The sequence below is a fragment of the Acipenser ruthenus genome, chromosome 23 (assembly GCF_902713425.1).
Source record: "Acipenser ruthenus chromosome 23, fAciRut3.2 maternal haplotype, whole genome shotgun sequence".
Taxonomy (NCBI): Eukaryota; Metazoa; Chordata; class Actinopteri; order Acipenseriformes; family Acipenseridae; genus Acipenser; species Acipenser ruthenus.
The window spans coordinates 17,006,289-17,031,538 of NC_081211.1; the positions used below are offsets into that span (position 1 = coordinate 17,006,289).

Genomic DNA, 25,250 nt, shown 5'->3' on the forward strand with positions numbered 1-25,250 from the left:
CTCATGAACACAGAACAATCTGGCAAAGCTGACCGCTCGTTTGTGTTATTGAATGCAAGCGGAGCTGACAGTAATGAACAGTCCACTTAAAACATTTCTTAGAGATATTGTAAATCTAAATCATTGCGATACTACCTACTCGGACAGTAGGTCACACGCATCCACTATAGTACTGGAGATAAATGTATATACAGCAATATTCTCACAAATAAAGGCCAGCAAGTTCGTACACTTTGGCAGAGCCCACTGGTGGCATTATTTAACTTAAATCTGTTCAGCTTCAATTAACTTGAATTTGAAGTCTTCTCCAAGTAAGTATTGGTTACATTAACAGTTATCTAGCAACATTGGATCCTAAAAATCCTGAGAGATGCTCTTTCAGTCTGACACAGTGCCATCGTCGACCACGAGGAGCTGCAGTTCATTTATCCACCTGTCTGCTCTCAGGATCGCACCTGGCTTCTCAAGGATTGTCCTTGGTTTAAGGTATAAGGAAGCACATTCACATTTCTGAAGCTGGCGTGGGATTTGTCCTCACATATTTTGTGAAGTGTTTTTTTTTTTTTGTCAGTAGCATGCAGTGTATTATCAGTTAAAGCACATTTGATTTTCATTTGACAGTATTAATAGTCCAGGTGCAAGATGAGTTCATGAAGGATGAATCTGTTTCTAGTAGTTGTGGAACATTTCTGTAAGAGTACAGAGTAACTCGGCACAGCATCAGAGTGTAATGCACAAACCAGACAGGGTCTTTCTCTTGAGCCTTGCAAGTGTTAAGACGCTCGCTCGTGGTGTGTGTGGTCACTGCTGAGTGCCCAGTCTCTGCCCTGTTACTCAGGCTAATCTAATGGCTTAGAACACTAAAACAGGTTTAGGATATCTTAGTCCCATTTAAAATAAAATAAGTGTTGCCCATGAAGAGTTTATTTGGGTGCAGGTTACGTAAAGCTTGCATAAACTGTAGCAGTGACTGCAATCCGACACAGGGCTGTCCAGCCAATCACAGCAGGCAAGGCAGTGGAAATACTGTCACCTCTGTCATCACTGGCACAGCTCAGCAGTGGTGCAGAGTTATTGAAAGGTGGGACTGGGAGCACCCCGAGCACCCCTGTCCTTTTAATTGATTCATTGTTTAATGAATGCACATCAGTCACTGCTGTGTGCCGACCTCATAAACACTTCCTGGAAAGAACTACAGCCATGGTGCCAACGTGTGTCTCTTTCTTTCAATCCGCTCCAGCCCTGGGCCTTGTTCCAGCCATGCTGTTAGTTACTAATTGAAGCAGTGCATAGCTTCAAGGTCCTGGTTTGGAATGGAGTCTCTAAGAGCACTGCACATAGGTGAAGAATAGCAAGGTGTAGTAAAGCATAGGTAAGCTTTGTAAGAGTGGTATGGTAAAGCATATCTCCCACTCATTGAATGTTATAAAGTTTGTGTAGTAGCCTACATAATTAAACAAAACAGTGTGGTTTATATCTGAATTTATATATATATATATATATATATATATATATATATATATATATATATATATATATATATATATATATATACATATATATATATATATATATATATATATATATTGACCAGTTCAATATCCTATTCTGTTTTGTGCCATGCCTACGACCTAGTCCAGCAGAATTGGTAAGATGGGGGACGCACATTAGAGTTGCAAGCTGCATTTAAGCCAATACGTGTAACATTGTTCTTCTTCACCTCTCTTCCCCATAATCCGCCTTTTCAGAGAAACTGTAGTTAGTCAGAACACATAGGATATTACACAGGTAACAAATATATAAAAAGTAGATGGTATAAAATATCCTTAAATGTACAGAACTACACCATAAAGTTAACAACCTGGTTTTTTGAAGCGGATCCAATTGATTCTATTAGTTAAGAAATAATCCCACAGAGCACGTTTTCTAGTGGACTGTTTGATTAGCAACAGTCTACAAGCAGTTATCTGATTTTATTTTTAATACTTCCCAGTTAGAAAGGCTACACAAAATGTGTATATGTAAGACAGAAACCCCTATCTCCAGTACAATGTACAGCAGTGAGTCTCTGCTTTGGACCTGTACTGCTGTCTCTTTGCATGTGTGCATAAAGAACCCCAGTCTGTTTTCAATGAAGAAACAAACATGTATTTGTAAGTCTGTGAAGCATTTTCTGATTATCCAGTTCATTGTAGCGGTGGAGGTTTGGTGCCACACTATTATTTAAATGTGTGCTGATGAGCTTCTCTGAAGAATTGGCTGCGTTCAGATATACAGCTTTAGCAGCCACATTATCACTGACAGAACAATTGATGCTTTCCTAAATTATTTCATTGAACTTTAATCTTCAGTAAAGTGCCTCTTGTCCGTTTGCCAGCTGATCTCTGCATTCATTCACAGTGCAGAGCCAGAGAGTGCTAGTCATGTGAGATAATCAACGAATTCACAGTGTAGAGCCAGAGAGTGCTAGTCATGTGAGGCAATCAACTAATTCACAGTGCAGAGCCAGAGAGTGCTACAGTCATGTGAGGTAATCAACTAATTCACAGTGCAGAGCCACAGAGTGCTACAGTCATGTGAGGTAATCAACTAATTCACAGTGCAGAGCCAGAGAGTGCTACAGTCATGTGAGGCAATCAACTAATTCACAGTGTAGAGCCAGAGAGTGCTACAGTCATGTGAGGTAATTAATAAAGCCACTTAGTGAAGCTGTGTGCATTGTGTTCAGTATGGATGAACTATCTTAAAATAATGTAAACAGCATGTGTTCTTTTCTTATGTCTGTCATATTTAGAAAGTAAATAATTATTTGTGACCACAGTGCTACCTGCACCAATGGACTTATATATGTATATACAGTAGTTCCTGTGCTAGACCACACGGACCCTGTGAATTTCTAAAGCACTAGTTTAAGCTTGATATTCCATTTATAGTGCGATTTTAGCTTTAAAACCCTCTTGACACATAATTTTCAACGAGAACCTTTAATCTCAACTCCATACTCCTGAGATGCATATTTGTGTACGTCATGCAATAAGGTCTGGTTGTGCAGTGAAGAAAGTGTCTTGCTGAGTACAGTGCTTCAGCTTACAACAGAGTTAACCCCCTGGACTACAGTATAGCACAGCCATCGCCACCACTTCACTGTGAAGTCTATAGGGTTAAAATTGGTTAATACAAAAACACAGGAATGTTTTGAAAAGTTTTCAGCAGTTTAGGAAATTTGGCAGCATCTTAAGGGAACTGCTGATTGTGATCTAGAACAGTGTGTATTTCTGTGAGAAGAAAAAGGCTAAATAAAGGGACTTAGACTAGGATCGGAAATAGCTTTTATTATTATTATTATTATTATTATTATTATTATTATTACTGACACGAAGTGTAGGTTTTGTAAATAATAATAATAATAATTTCTTGAGCATTCCGTATTGCCATCTTGTTTCACAAAGACGATTGCACAACCATGCCTTTGAAATTTGATTACAATCAGGTTAAAAGATAAAAAGAAACTATACAAATAATTTGTGACTGACAGAGATCTCTTGACAGGATCCCTGCTGGAATGGAGTAACCCAGAAAAAAAAACAGAAACAACACAAATATATTTGATAATGTTGCAGATATACTTTTTAAAAGTAATTTGAGTTTTACTAGTCTGTGTATGGTATGTGAATATAAGCCCTTAGTGATGCAGTGCTGGTGCTCCGGGGTCTCTGAAGCCCTTAGTGATGCAGTGTGTGAGGGGATGCAGTGCTGGTGCTCCGGGGTCTCTGAAGCCCTTAGTGATGCAGTGCGTGAGGGGATGCAGTGCTGGTGCTTCGGGGTCTCTGAAGCCCTTAGTGATGCAGTGTGTGAGGGGATGCAGTGCTGGTGCTCCGGGGTCTCTGAAGCCCTTAGTGATGCAGTGTGTGAGGGGATGCAGTGCTGGTGCTCCGGGGTCTCTGAAGCCCTTAGTGATGCAGTGTGTGAGGGGATGCAGTGCTGGTGCTTCGGGGTCTCTGAAGCCCTTAGTGATGCAGTGTGTGAGGGGTTGCAGTGCTGGTGCTCCGGGGTCTCTGAAGCCCTTAGTGATGCAGTGTGTGAGGGGATGCAGTGCTGGTGCTCCGGGGTCTCTGAAGCCCTTAGTGATGCAGTGTGTGAGGGGATGCAGTGCAGGTGCTCCCGGGGTCTGTGATTGTCCAGGCAATGCATCCTTCAACATTATTAGCTAAAGGCAAATTTTATATTTTAAAATTAACTGCAACTTCAATTGATTCCATATAGGAGAACACACGGCCATTTGATTTATTTATTTATGTATGTATGTATTTACTTACATTTCAGGTGAATTAAAAAAAACAAAAAAACAAAACAAACTTTTTTTTTTTTTTTTTTTTAAAAAGCAGTGTTTTCTACCACTTCTTATTAATCATGCCTTTGTAATGTTTATGTACTTTTCTGTTTTGTGTTCCATCTTCTTCCCAGAAATAAAAACAATGGAGCATTTCATTTTAATTATATCCATTGAAGTGAACCATAGCAATAAAAAAAGATAGGGTGATTAGAAAGTAAGTATCACATCAATGACATGTTGTGTTTATGTGGTAAACATACTTTTCAATCACCCTGTACTCTTGGCAATAAAGATGAATGTGGTAACTATTTCCAAGCCTTGTGTAGTTACTGGTGGTCTGTTTACAGTAAGCGCCTGACATTGCAAAGTCACTGGAACCTTTTGAAAAAACTTTTGGGCAGACTGCAAACAGCCATGTTGATTTTCTCATAGTGGAGTCAGACAAAATGTCTGTCTCTGTGAATGTGAAATCTTTGTAAGTCTAAAGAAATGTGGGTGAAGTCATCCAAGTGTTGTTGCGTATGAGACTGAATGCTAGAAGATGTTCGTTTCTGTTAAACACATCTACCTGAACAAAAAGCAAGGGCTGTCTTTTGTCTCTATAAATGTATTACACCATTGAATTCAGCTAGAATGCTTGCAATTATGTGATGGAGTTCAGTTTTCTCTTGCAAATCCACAGTTTTCATAGAATTATTCAGCTTCAAGACTGAAGTCAGTTTGGCTTTGCAAAAATGTCATTAAAGACGCACATTTAAACAGCAAGCGAAAAAAATAAAAATCCTTAACGACATTGTATTTTACTAAACATTTAACTGAAATTTATTGGAATCTTGCATTGTTTTCAGATTTGTTCAGAAACGTTTGATGCATTGTAAACCGCTCTAATTGATACTGTATTGGAAAATGAATGTAACATTTTAAATCAATACAAAAGGGAAGTAATGACTATAAATCCCTCCTGTCGCTGGATACGTGGTCAGCAAAACAAGCGAGTCTCCTTGGCTGTGGAAGTCGCACCAAAACACAGCAGTAGTGTATGATCATTTAAACACAGAATCTATTAAACTAATGTGTAGCCTTAACTCTACTGTTGTACAGTGTATGTATAATGTAATTGTTTAATAAACCCAAACAAGTTGAAGTTCTGTTTTTATAAAAGTTTAGTAACAGCATTCAATATTTTAGTTACATATTTGTGGGGTCACATTTGTGTCTGTTCTAACAACGCCTCCTGATTTTAAGGTGCTGTGATGTGTATTTAAAAAGGTATTCATGATTTCTTTTGTTTTTGTCTTTCAGGGCCTCCAGTAAGTACTGTGGATTCCCCTCATGAATCGAATCCTGCAAACAGGGATGCTTTATGTACAGTCCTGGGCTGTTTCTTTTTAAATGTGATGCTGTTTGGGAAGGAATTGATACCAGATGATACAGTTTCAGTTGTAGACTGTAGACCAATATTATTATTTTTAGTTTTGTTTCAGCCACTTCCCGCTATACCCCGAGGGGTTTTCACTGCACTGTGAGGCTACAATCACTTTTTAAATAAGCAGCACTTTAAGTAGGCAGTGCTTTAGGATGCAGTAGGCCCTCTAGAATTTGTTAGAGCTGTCATTGTAAAAGCATTCATCACCTCTTTTCCAATGAGTTTAGTATGTGAGTCACTGTAAGTAACAAATCCAGCGATTTTAAAGTAGCAGTTTGATAATGAGGTTGGTTATTTTCTCTGTAGGACTTTTTCCCCATGATTACTGTAAAAGCGCATTATCTGCAGATGCCTTTACCACATGGTATAAGATGACGAGGAAGAAGACGTTTTTGTTCATTTTTAAAGGTGTTGTAAATGTTCTAACTGGAAAGGGCTGCTGTGCTCTCTGCCCACCAATAATACCAGAGGACCACCAGGGGCTTGTCTAAAGTAGCTTCAGAGACCTTTTCAGTTTGTGGGTTTGGTATTAAAGAACATAGTATGCCATATTAGTGATCTTAACTTCCGCATTCACTTTGTATCATTTTCTGTTTCACAACCTGTGACCTCAATAGAGCACTCAGAATCATGTCTAACTCTTTAATAGTCATGTCTAACGCATTATTGGTCACCAGAGTGTAAATATGAACCTGTTCCCCAGTGGAAGTAAGAAACACTACATTTGTGTTCTGTGTGTTGCTTCTTACTGATGTAACAAAGTGGTTACTCTGTGTGCCAGATGTATGTGGAGGTCATGATTCACCAGGATGCAGTGACTGAAATGGAATGTGATACATATTGTAATGAATCTAAACCAGAAGAATTATTCCGATATTTCACTCCCATTACTGGGAGCTCTTTAACATGGCCACATACTAACTTTACTAGTGTTATGGTGTGGTGGTTCTATTTATTACTACATCCTGACTTGGAGTGCATGTTTTTAACCATTCTGTTTGTCCTTTATTTCATGCTCATAGGGAACACCAGGACGAGATGGCTACCCGGTAAATAAGCACTTTAAGATATCTGTGGCACCTTCATCTAAAGCCATCTCTCTTCCACACACACTTCTCTGTTTCTCTGTCCACTACCTCTCTCTTGTTTCCATCTTTCAATATTCTTTTAATCCAGTTTCCATGTTTCAATAGGGTATTTCCTGTAAAACGTTATAAAACAAATCCATTGAGGTATACCAGACCTTGAAGATGCTGCTTGTTGCATCCTACACTACTGCTGCGCGCTGGAGCAATAGCAGGCCAGTATTTAGAGCGGTGTACTGTCAAGCAGGTCCCAACAGGGGAAGAGACACTATCCGAGCCCAGAGTAATTAAGCTATTATAAGGTTAAATTGGTGCAAACTTTTAAAAGTGTATGGACAAGACAAATCATTGGGGAACTTCATGTCTCAGCTGTAGCACTGTGTATAGTGAGAAGCAGGTTACTATTGCATGTAATGGATAAAAAAAACACTTTGTTATAAAAATATGAGTGTGCCTCCCTCCACTTACATTGACTGAGCATAAGCATCTGTGCTACATTTACAGTGCATAATAGTCTTGAAAAGTGACTTACATATAGTTGCATCAGGTAAAGTAGCCACTAATTACAGATGATGGTGGTGTTCTTTCTACCTGACATTATTTGGATAGTTTATATATTAAACCTTTCTCTCTAAAAGGAATCCAACTTGAATTCAGGCAGGGTGGCAATTGCCAGTCAAAGTCTCATTTAGAAGGTGCCGTGCTTCCTAATCCATTCGCAAACACACACTGCTTCTGAAAATCAGTTCTAGCAGGCGACTGAGAGAAGAGAATGTTGCTCATATTTACTTCTCAATCAATTTGCCTTTCACGTGCGGTGGGGCTGTATCTTGGCCTGGTATGCTAGTGCTCTGTTCGTATGCCTTGGTTACCATACATATCTGGTTGATTTTGTTTTTCTGCCAGATGGGATTGCTCTACACAGAGGTCCCCACATTGTTTTGCCTTGAAGTTAAATAAAGATTGGGCTCTGTACACAAGATGTTATTCCCTCTAAATGGTTGGGCTGCTTGCACAGTTGCCAGAGAGTAGTAGGGAATTCTCCCCTGGCCTGTGCTGCCAGAGAGTGCTGCAGTACTGGATGCAGAGCTGCTGTAGTGGGGAAGTCTCCCCTGGATGCAGAGCTGCTGTAGTAGGGAAGTCTCCCCTGGCATCTGTCTGTTGCATGGCACAGCTGTGTAATGTTCTAAATATATGTATTGCCATTCCTTTCAATAGAAATCTGTCAATTTATAGAAGTTTTATACAGAATATTCTATAGATAACAATATCCTAATAAGGATTGAATAGAAAGAATTTGCAGCATACCACCAACAGCTGACTTACTTTAACTTACAGAAACGCTACTATATTTATAATTTCTGATCTAAACCGTGGCGTACCTGAATAAAGAAGGATTCATATTTCTGATCTAAACCGTGGTATATCTTAATACAGCAGGATTCATACACAGAGTTAAATGGTGGCGGTATTTAGATCTACCACTGTTTTAGATTATTAAAATAGATGCCAATAGGCTATAGCAGGGTGGCAAAGTATTGTATCCTATGTGATGCACCAGTGAGCATGAAGGGGTTAAAAAGAATGACACGACACACACTTCAGAAACAAATGTAAAACAATCTGTTTAATAAACAGTCTTGCATGGCATGTGAAATCACTATAGCCAATCAGTAACAACAAACAAGCTCGGGGGTGCTTGAGTTCCTATTGCAGTGTCACACACCGGGGCGTTTCACTGTGTGTTTAACCTACAACACATCTGCGGCAGTTTAACTTGGAACTCATACTTTATCAGCCAGTAGCATCACACTTTACCAGATTCCAATCAGAACATTAAACTAGGGGCTCGGAGACGCAGTGACGAAACTGTTCCATGTAACCCAGAAGAGACTGGGGGCAGTGTGGCCTTAACAGGTCACAGAGCATATAGGAAACAGGGACAGCACAGCTGGCGTTAAAACAGTCCTGAGAAATGACATCTACAATCTGTAAGTGTGAATTAGTAAGACACTAAGCAATGCTGTCGGTACCCAGTGTTCTCTTGTTTTCTTATCAGCAGAGAACGATATCTGCACTGGCCTTCAGAATAGTGTTAGCCTTGGCATTGCCCTCTAGTGGCAAACATGTGCAACAGAATCATTATTGATTTCTACCTCTAGCTCTAGTATGATAATAGCCTTAGACAAGAGTGTAATATATTTAACTATTGAAACCTTTGCTCAAAACTCTTAAGTTACATGTATTCATCAGGCTGTGCTTGGAGCTGTCACTATCCTATTGCAAATGTCCTTTCTAAGCTAATAGGGCTTTAGAATCTGGAATCTTTCACAACAATCAGATTCTATGCAAAGAATCTGTGGCTTTATAATAGCATTATAACTGACTTGTAATACACATCCGACCCCATTAACAGAATAGTACAGCAGCCAGTTGCTGAATGATTTGATTGTATTACTAAAATTCAGGACCTTAAAGGAAAGACCAAAGCACCTGACATATAAAAGCTATAACTGTTGGACATGTAGATGCTGTCTAGGTATTCTAAATACCCAACCTACCTCTCTATTTAAAGGTGTCTTTTCTGCATGTACTCCCATTGTTTTGAATCATGTATCGCAGGATTAGTGTTGGGGGACACTTCAAGTTCAGTAAAGAGATTTCTACTGTACTTAGGCATTCTGCTGATTTATGATTAGGATGATATTAATAAAGAAAACATGGTCTAATGTTAGCCTTTCTCCCAAGTGGCAATCATGCTCTGCTCTGTTAACCCACAGACAGGTCAAGACCAACAGTGGTTCCTCTACCTCCTGCTGTTTAGAGTCAGGGCTGTCTTGCATGGCGGTGCGTTTCCACTGCTCATCACAGAACGGGATTCCATTAATCAGACAGCACGCTAAAAAGCCTATTCTGTTAAACATCAAAAACCGCCCTAACAGTCCTGACTTTGTGGAAAGAAAGACCACAGATGATTTCTAAGGCTGCGGATCATTTCAGCACAAACCTTTATTGAATTAGACGTAGAACAATGCGTTGCATGTGAGGTTTCAAAGGGAGGCAGTGGGTTAGGGAGTTTGTCTTTATCTTTGGCTCAACCCAAGGCAAGACTCAGTCTACCTCACATTGTGAAACGGATCTAACAAAGTACGTAGCAGTATTTTAAGCCTGCTTGCTCTGTAGAATGTATTCAGAGATCAAAGTGTGGTTGTACAGTTTCTAGTGAGATCCTTTTGTGGCTGGAGTAGGCTATGCTTGCATTTCTTTCCTGAAGTTTACGCCACCGTCTTTTTTAATTTCCCCCTGGACGATTTGAGTATAAATTTCCTCCGAGAGTTACTGTATCAGAGAGGCCTGCTGCAGGGTTTTTGGAACCTGTAAAGGAATTAATTAACAAAGGTTCTTTAACTTGAAACATATCTGCTCTAATAATTAACTCTCTTGACATTATTTAACCTGTTAAGGCCCAGTGATCAGAGAATGATTGCATGTGTGCTGTAATAAAAATAAAAAAAATGTCCATTCCAAGTTTTATAAGCAGAAACAAAATGACATCCTAGCAAGAAGCAATAATGCAGGAATTTCACTGCTAACAAAACTTTAGCTATATAAATATTATTTTCTGTGAATCTCAGACTTAAGTGATAGAAATTGACAAGAGCTACATTTGAGTGTTTCCAATGGAAATGCTTGATCTTTTGTAAGTTTTTTTTTAAATATTTGTAATATAGTACAGCTATCGCCAATACCTGAGATGTCTTGGTATGATAGCAAGAGCATGTGCACTATTTAATACCAGGACTTGGCAGCAGAGTTTACAGTCGTGTAAACTTTGTCAAGCACAGCTCTGTCTGTGAAGTTTTACCTAAATTGGTCTGTATCGCATTTTGACATAAGAATAAACCTCAGTATGCAGGTCTGCCTGCTTGGCAAACCATTTTTTTCTTTATTTAGTGCGCAAACAAAGCGTAAGGTTTGACCAATAATTGATAAGCGTGATATTAGACACAATTTGATTATGCTTGATTATTATTATTTTTTTAGCCGAATATTGCTAATTGATAATGTCATTATTATCCAGCACCAGCAATACATGAAAGTGGGTCAACACACCAGACTGATAGAGGTGAATGAAAGAGAACTAACAACACAACACACCAGCTGTCCTATTTTATACCGTCTCCTGACCCACCTCGCGAGGGGGTTCAGAGACGGCACTGAACCGTCATAACTGTAACCAGTGCTATTCTATATCACCTTTTCTGTACTGAATAAAAGACGGTTCCAGCAGTATCATTTTTTTTAATTGATAGCTAACGGTAAGCCATGGACACCTTTCATAATTTGAATGTTGGTGAGTATATCCCTTCCCTTCCTGTGTTAGTATGGGTATTTGTGGCGTATACCTCCCTTTTTTAACAATCTCCAATTTTTCGAAGAAAGTTCTTCCTGAAAATCGATTCGTAACCAAATCGACTACGATGCTTCTGTTGTCTGACATTTAAAAAAAAAAAAAAGTGTAAAAAGCAATTCGAAATATTACTTCAAAGTTCTCTATCATTTTTAATAACGGTCTCTATAATAAGCAATATCACGGGAAAACGATCATATGTATTGCTCGCCTCTGCTCACTAGTGATTGGACAGCTGCAAAAAAAGGGCAGATCTTTGACTTTCCCATTGGTTAAACTTACTCAAGCCGAGGCAGAGAATACCTTCAACTGTTTGTCCCACCTCCGCTCACTTATGATTGGACTGCCTTGGAGAAAATGCAGACTTCTATTGGTTCCTGTTTCAGTACTGGAGCAATATATTCAGGAATCTTCCTGAAAGGGTTACAATTAAGGAGTACAGCATGTTGCTCTCATGATAGTGTACTGGCACGGCACACATTAACGAATGGGCCTCTACCAAAGCATACACTCTTAATGTTAACGGATACTCTTGGCAAAAAAACAAAACTGTGATGAAGTATGTTTATTTCTGAGATTAGTTAATTCTCATAATTGGAACCAATACACTGATTAAGGCTTTTGCTGGGAGATTTGCCTACTTCAGTTTTATCTTGGAACTTGCACCAACTTTCAAAGGAAAGTATCCTTCACCTAATTGATTGGATGGAAAAACAGGTGTAGTTGTGGCACAGCTACAAAAGCTTCCTCAATGGTGCAACAGTACTAGGTTTACCCCTGTTTCCACACATCAGACCATTCATCTGTACTGTAGCTGCTACAGTATTCATCCATGATATTCCAGTTATTAATCCCCCTTCTTTTTTAAAGTTTAATAGCACTTCTTGAAAACCATCTTCATTGTTGTGATTTATATCAACTCTTATTATAACAGAAATCCTTTTGCCCAGTTTTCAGCCCAAACTGCACAAGATCTCTCATAACAAAAAGAGAAAGCCAACACACAGCATATTAGTGTGGGTTTAACTGGGAAGCCAGGCAAAGACCAGGCAAAATTCAGTGTTGGAGCAACATAATTTAAAACCATGCAGAAACAAAACAAATCTAAACATGTTAAAAATAAATATGTATTGTATTTTAAAGCAGACTGTGAGCAGTACAAAGTTGAATATAAAATCCAGTGTTAAATTCTGTACAGATTGAAATGCATTTGAGCAGATGTGTGCTTGCTGTGCTAGCTGGTAGTGTAGTCCTACATCACTGAGTCTGAAGTTCGTTAGTAAGGGAGAACATAAGAACATAAGAAAGTTTACAAACGAGAGGAGGCCATTCAGCCCATCTTGCTCGTTTGGTTGTTAGTAGCTTATTGATCCCAGAATCTCATCAAGCAGCTTCTTGAAGGATCCCAGGGTGTCAGCTTCAACAACATTACTGGGGAGTTGGTTCCAGACCCTCACAATTCTCTGTGTAAAAAAGTGCCTCCTATTTTCTGTTCTGAATGCCCCTTTATCTAATCTCCATTTGTGACCCCTGGTCCTTGTTTCTTTTTTCAGGTCAAAGAAGTCCCCTGGGTCGACATTGTCTATACCTTTTAGGATTTTGAATGTTTGAATCAGATCGCCGCGTAGTCTTCTTTGTTCAAGACTGAATAGATTCAATTCTTTTAGCCTGTCTGCATACGACATGCCTTTTAAACCCGGGATAATTCTGGTTGCTCTTCTTTGCACTCTTTCTAGAGCAGCAATATACTTTTTGTAATGAGGTGACCAGAACTGAACACAATATTCTAGGTGAGGTCTTACTAATGCATTGTAAAGTTTTAACATTACTTCCCTTGATTTAAATTCAACACTTCTCACAATATATCCGAGCATCTTGTTGGCCTTTTTTATAGCTTCCCCACATTGTCTAGATCAGGGGTGCCCAATCCTGGTCCTGGAGGGCCGATGTCCCTCCTGGCTTTTGTTGCAACTGTGCCCTAAATGACTTAATTGGACCAATCAAGCCCTTATTAGAAGCATAATTGGTACAATTAATCAATTTAGTGTACAGTTTGAACAAAAACCAGGAGGGCATCAGCCCTCCAGGACCAGGATTGGGCACCCCTGGTCTAGATGAAGACATTTCTGAGTCAACATAAACTCCTAGGTCTTTTTCATAGTTCCCTTCTTCAATTTCAGTATCTCCCATATGATATTTATAATGCACATTTTTATTGCCTGCATGCAATACTTTACACTTTTCTCTATTAAATTTAATTTGCCATGTGTCTGCCCAATTCTGAATGCTGTCTAGATCATTTTGAATGACCTTTGCTGCTGCAACAGTGTTTGCCACTCCTCCTATTTTTGTGTCGTCTGCAAATTTAACGAGTTTGCTTACTATACCAGAATCTAAATCATTAATGTAGATTAGGAATAGCAGAGGACCTAATACTGATCCCTGTGGTACACCACTGGTTACCTCACTCCATTTTGAGGTTTCTCCTCTAATCAGTACTTTCTGTTTTCTACATGTTAACCACTCCCTAATCCATGTGCATGCATTTCCTTGAATCCCTACTGCGTTCAGTTTGAGAATTAATCTTTTATGCGGGACTTTGTCAAAAGCTTTCTGGAAATCTAAATAAACCATGTCGTATGCTTTGCAGTTATCCATTTTCAATGTTGCATCCTCAAAAAAGTCAAGTAGGTTAGTTAGACACGATCTCCCTTTCCTAATACCATGCTGACTGTCTCCCAGGATATTGTTACCATATAGGTAATTTTCCATTTTGGATCTTATTATAGTTTCCATAAGTTTACATATAATAGAAGTCAGGCTTATTGGTCTGTAATTACCTGGTTCGGTTTTGTCTCCCTTTTTGTGGCTCGGTATTACATTTGCTATTTTCCTGTCTGTCGGTACAACCCCTGTGTCAAGAGACTGTTGCATGATCTTAGCGGTTTGTAAATAACTTCTTTCATTTCTTTGAGTACTATTGGGAGGATCTCATCTGGCCCAGGGGATTTGTTTATTTTAAGAGCTCCTAGTCCCTTTAACACTTCTGCCTCTGTTATGCTAAAGTTATTTAAAATTGGATAGGAACAGGTCGACATGTCGGGCATGTTGTCCGTGTCCTCCTTTGTAAAAACCTGTGAAAAGTAATCATTTAATATATTTGCTATTTTTTTTTCTTCATCTATGATTTTGCCATTTGTGTCTCTTAGATGTTTAACCTCCTCTTTGAATGTTCTCTTGCTCTTATAATATTGGAAAAATATTTTGGAATTGGTTTTAGCCCCCTTAGCAATATTGATTTCTATCTCTCTCTTGGCCTTTCTAACTTCCTTTTTGACTTGTGTTTGCAGTTCCAAGTATTGATACCACCTAGTCGTTGGTATACAAAATAGCCTTTATTTGCATTTGTTGGCATTTTCAGCAGCTTCTTGCCAGTGAAAAGTCCGACCCCACAGGCAGGGGTGTCTCAGCATTTGAGCGTGACTGGCCCGCTGTATTCAAAGCCAAGCTCTATTTGGTTGACAAAACTTTGGGAAGCTGTGGAAAACCGCTGTGTTTTTTCAGGTGCCACCACAAATCCAACATATTTTCCTTTAGGAAAAAATATATATTTTTGTGGTCTCGACTCCTACCGCAAAGGGTGGTCCAATCGTGCCAACGTGCTTTCAGTGCAGTGGCTTGGAAACATTGACTATAATTTTCGTTTCTTTTTTTTCATAATGAAGTGTCGAATGTGGAATAGCAGTTCTGTACTGAGGGGCAAAGGGCAGCTACATTGGGATGAGCTACTGGGGGAATATGCAGTGGAAGTGATAACGTTGTTATAAATGGTATCCCAATGGCATGAACCAATACACAGTGCGGCAAATAGGTGTCTTAGCGGTATCTATTACAAGTCACATACAACAACCAATCAGAGTTAATGTATACACTGTCCTCTAATACAACAGCAGAATCTTTGTTTGTAATAAAACCACACACACGTTTCTTTTGGTTTGTAATACAGGGTTATAGCGCGCCGAACGTCTGTGTATGTGGGTAATGTCTGTACCAGTAGAAGTGAATGGGCCGAGTCTGAAACGAAGTCGAGGTCTGTTTACACTGTGCATGCCGATATAACAAATACACAGACACGTCCAGTCCGATGACTATTATAAACTGCTTCATTATCAAGTTTTTAAAAATCCAGCTATATTTGTTTTTTAATCATTACCAACCTGTATTTAGTCCATTTCTTTTCATTGAAAAGTTTGAGGACAGTACCATTAAATGACTGAGGTGGGTGGCTGATTGTGATGTCACCGATTTTGCATTTCAGTTGAATTCCGAGGTGAACTGCACGTATGATTTTTTTAAAACAGGTGAGGTGAACCGCGATGATGTGGCGAATACAGCACGTAAAAACGGAAAGCAGCATGGCTGATGTCATGAATAGGGTTTCTGCGTGGTGTCGTGGAATACAGAAGGTGAAACATGGGATCTGATTGGCTGAATATAGTTTGGCAGTCTATAGTTAAAACATCTCTTAGCATTTCTCTTACCAAACTGAATCAGATGACATCACCTCTATAAGAGGCACTATACATCAAATCTAATAGTAACTAGTAGAAGCATCTTTCACTGAAGCATCAGTGGCAGGGCATGCTAATTTGCAAGCAGCTGACTTATTGTTTCACATGTGAAGGAAATAAACAGATCTGAGCTGTACTTATACAGAGTAAGAACCTCGTCTCTTCCCTCTTATTACAGACAATTCAAACGCCATTCTGTTTCAGAACAACAAGCATTTATTCGTCACATAATAAATAACAGGCTTAGACATATTTCCACACATCTAGCAACTAATGAACATGAAAGATATGTTCATCCATAAAACCTAAATATGTTATTTATTAAAAAAAAAAGTCAGCATATATTGCAGATAATCACCACCGACAATTATTTAAGAGCACAGGATTGTGCGCAATTGATTCGTGCTGGACATAAATCTAAACCAGAAATAACTTTAATAGAAAAAAGCATTTGACTATTTTCCCAGATGTTGGTGCTGTGCTTGTAATGTGTGCAAGACATGCATTACAGTTTTGAACCCACACAATGAACGCTGTATCCAGAAGCACAGATTTAGAGTCAATTTAAAAAGTTCTAATTTTTTGGCGCAGTGCATATATCCGGTAACATTGTTAGATAACCAGGTTTAGCATGTTTTTATAGACTCCTGTACCTTGCGTGCCTGCTGTCCCAATTAAGAGTCTGTAACTTTAAACAAACTGGGTTGTCACGGCAAGAGGGCTGGGCATGTGCGCTGACCGGCAACCGAGCACCTTAACCACTCTGCAAAGGAGCCAGGCTCATCTTCATGTGCAGCTCTGGAACCTTAAACCTCATCTCATCGACACAGAATTCATAAAGGCAGCACATCACACATCAGCAAGGTTTTCCACCTGATATCCTGCTCTGTGGAATGCACTGAAGGCTGTGTAAAACATAGTAAAAACAGACACGCATTAATTATTTTAGTGTAAAAATAACTGGAATTCCAATAGATCTGTTGCCATTTCATTTGTTTTATTGGTCTCGCATGCTCCCACATTGTTTGGCAAGAACTCCTTATTATTTTCCATTTTAAGGATTGAAGTTCACAAACCGCTTTAAACAGTAAACATATGAAATAAACGGAACTGTAAAAAGCAGATGGGTATCATAATTAGGGGTTCTGATTTTTATTTTTTGAGTACTGCCCAAAATACTGCAATAAATCACTCCCATTTTAGAGGAGGGTATTTGATTTTGAGCCGACATTGTGAAACTTGGGCGACACGTGGCAGAAGATTTGATCATTTCCATTTGTTTTTGCAAGCTGCAGCTTTAAAGCTGGACAAGGATATCAAAGAGAAGCCACACTGGACCTGACATACAGCGATTTTAGAAAGACCTGTAACATTCTTGGAACTGTAAGAGTCATTCCGATATGTTCCAAGTGTATTTGTGATGATTCTAAGAACAAATGTGCTACAACTGACATTCCACTTGCTGACTTGTCCCCAGGCAGGCACATGCAATTGCATCTAGTACCTGTTGCACATTAACAGATGGCACTATGTTTTAATGTACTCAGGTCATGGAGGGTGATTATTTTGGTATTTTAGGCCTGGAGATCGGTGCCTTGACTCTCACTGTGAGGGTTTGGCTTGCACACAGCCTCCACCCTCATTAGTGTCATAGAAATGTTCATCTTTATCAGCAATGCTCTATTCATTCCAGAGGCTCTTTCACAAGCAGGTAGCTCTATATTTGAATTATTTAAAACTACATGTTCTATGTGAAACAGAAAGCTTACTATTAACAATTGCAGAATGGGTTGATGGAGTTTAAAAAGGAGCTTATGCTGAACAGCATGTCCTAGCATAACTGTTTCCATTCCCAATCCACATTGTTCAAATAGAAATTCACTTTACAAAAACGTAAGCAGTGTTCTGTGCTGACAGGATCACCATCTTCTGTAAATCAAACTAATAAGCTGCAATGGGCTCTGTTTCCGGATCGTGTCTGCACGCTCTCTCTCTCTCCATAGCCCTGAGCTTGGGTTATAAAAGAGGGGAGACCACATCCTTCTGCAGCCAGGATTTCATTTGAGACCATGCAAATACTTTACATTAACTGACTGGAAATTAGGTAATTTGAAAACTCTAGCAGATAGGCGCGACCTACTTCCCTTCTAAAGAGGGTAGGTAATGTACTCAAAGGAGACGCACTGTAATATTGTTTGTCTGCACTTTTTTTTTTTTTAAATGTTGTCTGCACTTCTTTTGTGAGGTGTTCTTAATACTGTCTAAGTGGTCTAAACAATTGATCATAATGCTGGTGGTTATGAAACATTGAAGCCATTGAGACGCCATCCAGAACAGTGTCTCGTCTTCCAGTGGTTATTCAGTATAGTGTAGCTGCTGTCTGTCAAACACAGGTTTAGTAAGAGAATGGCTGAAGTGCTCATTTTGCTTTCTGACATACTATTTTTCCCTCAAATTTGTTTAGTTTTCTCTGTTTATATATATATATATATATATATATATATATATATATATATATATATATATATATATATAAAATGTATACAGACGTGCTCAAATTTGTTGGTACCCTTACAGCTCATTGAAATAATGCTTCATTCCTCCTGAAAAGTGATGAAATTAAAAGCTATTTTATCATGTATACTTGCATGCCTTTGGTATGTCATAGAATAAAACAAAGAAGCTGTGAAAAGAGATGAATTATTGCTTATTCTACAAAGATATTCTAAAATGGCCTAGACACATTTGTTGGTACCCCTTAGAAAAGATAATAAATAATTGGATTATAGTGATATTTCAAACTAATTAGTTTCTTTAATTAGTATCACACATGTCTCCAATCTTGTAATCAGTCATTCAGCCTATTTAAATGGAGAAAAGTAGTCACTGTGCTGTTTGGTATCATTGTGTGCACCACACTGAACATGGACCAGAGAAAGCAAAGGAGAGAGTTGTCTGAGGAGATCAGAAAGAAAATAATAGACAAGCATGGTAAAGGAAAAGGCTACAAGACCATCTCCAAGCAGCTTGATGTTCCTGTGACAACAGTTGATGTCAGTTTCTGATCGCACCATCCGTCGCTTTTTGAGCGAAAGTGGGCTCCATGGAAGAAGACCCAGGAGGACTCCACTTTTGAAAGAAAAACATAAAAAAGCCAGACTGGAATTTGCTAAAATGCATATTGTCAAGCCACAATCCTTCTGGGAGAATGTCCTTTGGACAGATGACTCAAAACTGGAGCTTTTTGGCAAGTCACATTAGCTCTATGTTCACAGACGAAAAAATGAAGCTTTCAAAGAAAAGAACACCATACCTACAGTGAAACATGGAGGAGGCTCGGTTATGTTTTGGGGCTGCTTTGCTGCGCCTGACACAGGGTGCCTTGAATCTGTGCAGGGCACAATGAAATCTCAAGACTATCAAGGCATTCTGGAGCGAAACGTACTGCCCAGTGTCAGAAAGCTCTGTCTCAGTCGCAGGTCATGGGTCCTCCAACAGGATAATGACCCAAAACACACAGCTAAAAGCACCCAAGAATGAATAAGAACAAAACATTGGACTATTCTGAAGTGGCCTTCTATGAGTCCTGATCTGAATCCTATCGAACATCTATGGAAAGAGCTGAAACTTGCAGTCTGGAGAAGGCACCCATCAAACCTGAGACAGCTGGAGCAGTTTGCTCAGGAAGAGTGGGCCAAACTACCTGTTAACAGGTGCAGAAGTCTCATTGAGAGCTACAGAAAACGTTTGATTGCAGTGATTGCCTCTAAAGGTTGTGCAACAAAATATTAGGTTAGCGGTCCCATCATTTTTGTCCATGCCATTTTCATTTGTTTTCTTATTTACAATATTATGTTGAATAAAAAATCAAAAGCAAGGTCTGATTTCTATTAAATATGGAATAAACAAGTGTGGATGCCAATGACTTTTGTCAGTTTCAAGTTATTTCAGAGAAAATTGTGCATTCTTCATTTTTTGTGGAGGGGTACCAACAAATTTGAGCACGTATGTATATGTATGTTTGATGTTAGTACTGGTCTAGTTATTTCTAGTTTACAGCCTAGTTGTTTATAGTTGTCATGCGGCCTATGTATTATTATTATTATTATTTGTTTATTTAGCAGGCGCATTTATGCAAGGCGACTTACAGAGACTAGGGTGTGTGAACTATGCATCAGCTGCAGAGTCACTTACAATTACATCTCACCCGAAAGACGGAGCACAAGGAGGTTAAGTGACTTGCTCAGGGTCACACAATGAGTCAGTGGCTGAGGTGGGATTTGAACCGGGGACCTCCTGGTTAGAAGCCCTTTTCTTTAACCTCTGGACCTAAAAAGCCTCCTCTATTAAGATTGCATATTAAGATTGCATGTGCCTCAGACGTTGTAAAAAACAAAAGATCAAAGTAACGTCCAGATTTCATTGCATCTCAGGTTTGTGGTGAAAGTGATATTTATAACCCTCAAAGGAATAATTATAATAATAATAATAATAATAATAATAAAGTATTGTCAAACTATCCCTGTGGTGATGGAAATAAAGGGCTTATTGAACCCCGTGTTTGGTACCAAGTTACCAATTCAAATAGATTTTTCTAATTGCAAGACCATCTGTTTTAAAAAGGAAAGTATGTTTTCTAACAAGATTTCTTCAGTGTCACAACTCTTTGTGGCTTTTCTTTAACAGTGATTATGTTTACTTGTGGTGGTTTTGTGGGGTATCACAATCAGGCTTCTGGTATGAAGAACTTGATTTTAGGCTTTCCATAGATCTAGTTTACCTGAAAGTCAAACATTGATGTCTGCAGTCTATAGGTCAGCACCAGTCTTTATCTACAGAATGGAGGCAGTGAGATATTCATTACATTTCTCTGAACTGGGGTCAATCTTTGATTTAGATTAAAGAAGCGGCAATTAGGTTTATTTATTTAACATCCCCCAGCAATGTTGAGATTGAGGTTCAGTTCTTTGATGGCAATACACTGTTTTGCATTTTGATTGTATTTAAAGGTAATTTTCCTTTGTCATGGCCAGTATTACATTTTAAAAAAGCATTTCTGATTTAATGAGTGTACTATAGAAATAACGATGGAAGTAATTAAATTATGCTAAAACACAAAATAAATACTTGATATTTGGACACAGTGCAACATTGGGTTACAATGGAATCAATTTCAAATTTGGTGGAACCTCCATGATATATACAGGATGAGCTCAAATACTTGTATGTACTCCTATTTGACAAGTGCCATTCACAAACATCACAAAAGCTCCCATGCACAGCGCAGCTCAGCCTATGAAAACGCAGACGGGGGAGTGGGGGGGGACACGACACAGCAGTCCACAGTTAAGAAGTGAATCAGCAGCAACTGAAACAAGTCAACATCTAGATTTGTATTTATTTAAAAAGATTTGAGGTTGAATATGTTTCAAAGCTTTGATTTGCTTGTGGACTTGGACGTTCAGGTCTTGGGTTCTCTCCTTGTACATTTCTGTGAGCACACTTTACAGCTTCAAGATCTTCTTTTCAAATCCTTTTCTTTCACTGTTTCTTTAACTTCTTTTAACTGTAATGTGTGAGGAGATTCTGCATTGATTTCCATTCATTCATAGCCAGAATTATGTACTGTATTTACAGTAAAACCTGTCTAATCCAGCCCATCTCTAAATCGGTATCCTGTATAATTATTATTATTATTATTTATTTATTAGCAGACGCCCTTATCCAGGGCGACTTACAATCGTAAGCAAATACATTTCAAGTGTTACAATACAAGTAATACAATAAGAGACATCATTGTGGCTCCTGACCAAATCCCTATTAAAACGAATGGTGTGGTACCCTGTACAATCCGGGAACCTGTCTATTTCGTAATCTGGCATCAATTATACGTCTCGTTTGCCTAAAATCAATGGAAATTTGACTGTGCAGTCTGGCAGTTTTTATAATCAAGTATGTTTCATGAATACAGTGCAGTAAAACCCGTGTTTGCATAATGGAGAAAGGAAATCATTGCAATCCTTTAATTGCAGGATACACCTGGACTGTACATCTACTGTATGTATTGCAATAGTTATTTAAAGTGTTCAAATATTTAGTCATTTATACTTTAGGTTTACAGTACTTCTGTAAACCCTCACACTGTAAACTCCAGTCCCAGCGATGCCCGATTAGACAGGTTATTCTGGTAAACCATATTTAATAACGTTTAATAATAAAATGAGATAATATCTCTTTGTATGAACATGTCCTTTGTACTAAAACATCTTGTTCTCAGATCAATCTGCTGCTGTAAAAATTGTCACGCTTAGTCTACTATGAGTTCATTACAGCAGCATCTTTATCTTTTATTTTCTTTATCAATTCAAAGTTGTTTGTTGTTCTTTTTAGGGTCCACTTGGTATGGATGGGAAGCCGGTGGGTATCAGCAATAGAAATTCTCTGTTATGATTTAGATTAGAATGTGTTGCAGGCAAGTAGAGCTGAAGAGGAACTCCTGAATACGGAGGAACGCGCCTTAACGGTGAACTGTCAAAACAACAAACAGCACAGAACCTGAGTGATTGCAATAAGAACCACGTAGAATGATTGCAAACGAAATGAAATGTGAAGCTGCTTACTCTTTCATTGAACAAAACATTACTCTCCAAGCTACCGCTGCCCCTCAGTTTCATTCTGTCACTGGTCTAGCCTTCATTGCACATTGTAAAATTAGTAAGGAAGCAGAATATATGGTTACCATCACTTTATGGAACCGCACCTATTTGTCTTGCATGGACAATTTCTGTTGAACTGTTCCCGATGTCCAATGGCCATGTTTGTGTATGAATAAGCTGCATTACTGTGAACTACTGTGAGATTAATCTTGAAGAATGACAATAAGATGCATCTGTTTCCATATATGTGAAAGGATAATGGCATGGCTGTGGCATGTTATGAGGTAATAATGGAACTCCCAAGTCAATAAACAAGTTCCATTATTACCAAGGAGCACAGAGCAGTGCAGTTATCACTATTACACTACAACGTTTTAAAGTTCCTGTATTCATGTATTCACAAGGGAGTTCCGTTATTACCGAAGAATACACCATAGAAATACCATTATCACAATAATACTACAGCTTTTTAAAGTGTTTCTGAAAGATTGCTGTCCACTGAAACAGTTCACCCTTTGTAAGCAGGACTCCAGCACCTGTAATAATGGGTCAACTGACCGCCATAGAGAACAATGGGAGAGTCCGGATGTTGTAAAATATTAGTTGGTATTCATGTGGTCTGCCTGGCCCCACCACGTTCAAAGGGATTTCTTGCAATTTTGAAAGATTTTGAGTTTGGTTTGTTTTTTATATGCAGACAAGGCCAATGCTGCACATTCTAATTTGCACTAAGAATGCTAATAGTTGTGAAAGCCAAGAAAAAGAGCTGTTTAACCTAAATACTGTAGTGTTGGTACGAAGCAGTGCTGAAGTACTGTAGTGCTGATTCCTCACACCTGCAAGCCTTCTGAGCATCGTTAAGTGAACCATTCTTTTAAAGGAGCACGTTAACTTGACTGCTACTACTGCGGTTAAACCCTGAAGAAACGTTTGGCTCTGCGTGAGGTTCTTTCCATCTTGCTTGTTTCAACCAACATACATAAATAGAACACTGAATGTGTTTTAAATGTAACAAGTCAATCTGTCAACTTCAGATTGGCTTCAAAATATATACAGATTCCTTGTGGCCAGATCTCCTCATAACAATCCTTTTAAGCTGCCCATTACACACAAAAAACAGTCGAGATGTTTGTCGGGCTATATAAATAACTGACAAGCAAAGACCGAATGCACAGCTGGTGGAAGCTTTAACAGTATGAGAAACCTGTGTTCGCTTTCAAAGCATTTGTCTTTGATTAGGAATCAGTTTAAACATATGAAGGGAGCACAGCATATTCAAAGGCTAGCAATCAAAACCATTTGATAGTCCACAATTTCAGGTTCGCTTCATTTTGCCTAAAGTAATTGAAGCTAACAAAACAGTTAATACAATGTCTGTGACGTACACATGCATTCATTGTATAGGTTTCAAATGTGCAGTTTTGAAAGAAACACATGCTATAGCAAGCATGTATTTTCATTTAAAAAACATGATGGCTGGTACTACACAAGGTTAAAGAAATCTTTGTTTACAAGGCTTGCTTTTAGACTGTCTTGCACTTCCTGCCTAATTTAACCTAGAGAGTGAAATTGTCCCCACTTCATCAATGGCTTCTTCCCTGTCAATAGCAAATCAGCTGCTTCCCCTATTGGCTGACACACAAATAACCCAGGAAGTGCAAATGTAACGGATGACCTGAGAAGGCGGCATGTACTATAACATGTGTTTCTTTCAAAGCTGCACATCGGAGGTCTATGTAGACAATGGATGTGCAAAATGGATAATAAGAGGCAAAGGATAGGTTTTTTCCAAAACACCAGTTTATTTTAGCAATGTTTCTTGTCTGTTTTTTTTTCATTCTGTTTCACTAAATGGTTAATTTCTGTTCTCCTTATCCGAAGTATCCCAAATAGTAAGAGGCAAAGGTTCTCATTACTGTAAGCTTAATCTGTTCCGTTAATATTGTGCTTGAAGACAGATGGACCCTTATGAATGTGACAGGAGTGTAAAATGACACAATTAACAAACCATTTGCGCTTGCTTTAAAAAGCCGCCTAATGATTCTCTCAGGACAGTGTCTGGGAGCTATCAATAACAGATGGGCAGTTCATGCTTTGTTTTCTATTGCAATCTGAAATGCACGCCTCAGAGTTTTGACTTTGGAAACTCTAACTTCAAGCCCCAGGTGTGTGTTTGGCCAGTTACTGAAAGTGGACTGGGATGTATAGGGCAGGCGTCGACAGGAAACGGTGTGTTTATCCCTTCAAATCTTTGGGGGGGAAAAGGTGTACAGTCAACTTTTTTTATACAGTCATTTGCATCAACAGGAGGAAGATATGTGTTAGTCAATAACATACTGACTTCATAATAATAATAATAATAATAATAATAATAGTGTTAGCTTGACAGTAAGTCACGTTCACTCTTAGTTGCATCTCTTTGCTGTTCGAAATGCATTCGCAAAAAGAAAGAGGCATGTTCCAATTTAACATCTGAATTTTATTAAAAACACGCTAAAAAAAAAAAAATCTGACAAATGTTCTACTTCTAATAAGTAACATTACTTTAGGAAGGGTTTTACTTTAGAAGTGACACTTCTACTGTTCAAAAGGTGAAGTGTATCAATCTGTGTTACAGTTTTACCCTGGAATTTATGGTTGAGTGAAAGTATGAAGGATATAGTGATGGAAACAAGCATGAGTAACTGAACAGGCGAGAATTACATTGATGAAATGTAAGAGCACTCCGCTTGGAAAGTGTTCAGTACGAGGGATTAGAGCTGGAATTC

The 25,250-nt window shown here is 38.7% G+C and overlaps 1 protein-coding gene across 1 annotated transcript in view; it reads left to right on the forward strand.

The window, feature by feature from the left end:
- The first annotated feature begins 6,787 nt into the window (after positions 1-6,787).
- LOC117968157 (collagen alpha-1(XXIII) chain-like) overlaps positions 6,788-25,250 on the forward strand; it is a 50,699-nt gene continuing 32,236 nt past the window's right edge. The window contains exons 1-2 of the mRNA XM_058996710.1: positions 6,788-6,808; positions 22,217-22,243. Coding sequence (XP_058852693.1) covers positions 22,229-22,243 — 15 coding nt within the window. The 5' untranslated portion in view covers positions 6,788-6,808; positions 22,217-22,228. The remainder of the gene's footprint in view (positions 6,809-22,216; positions 22,244-25,250) is intronic.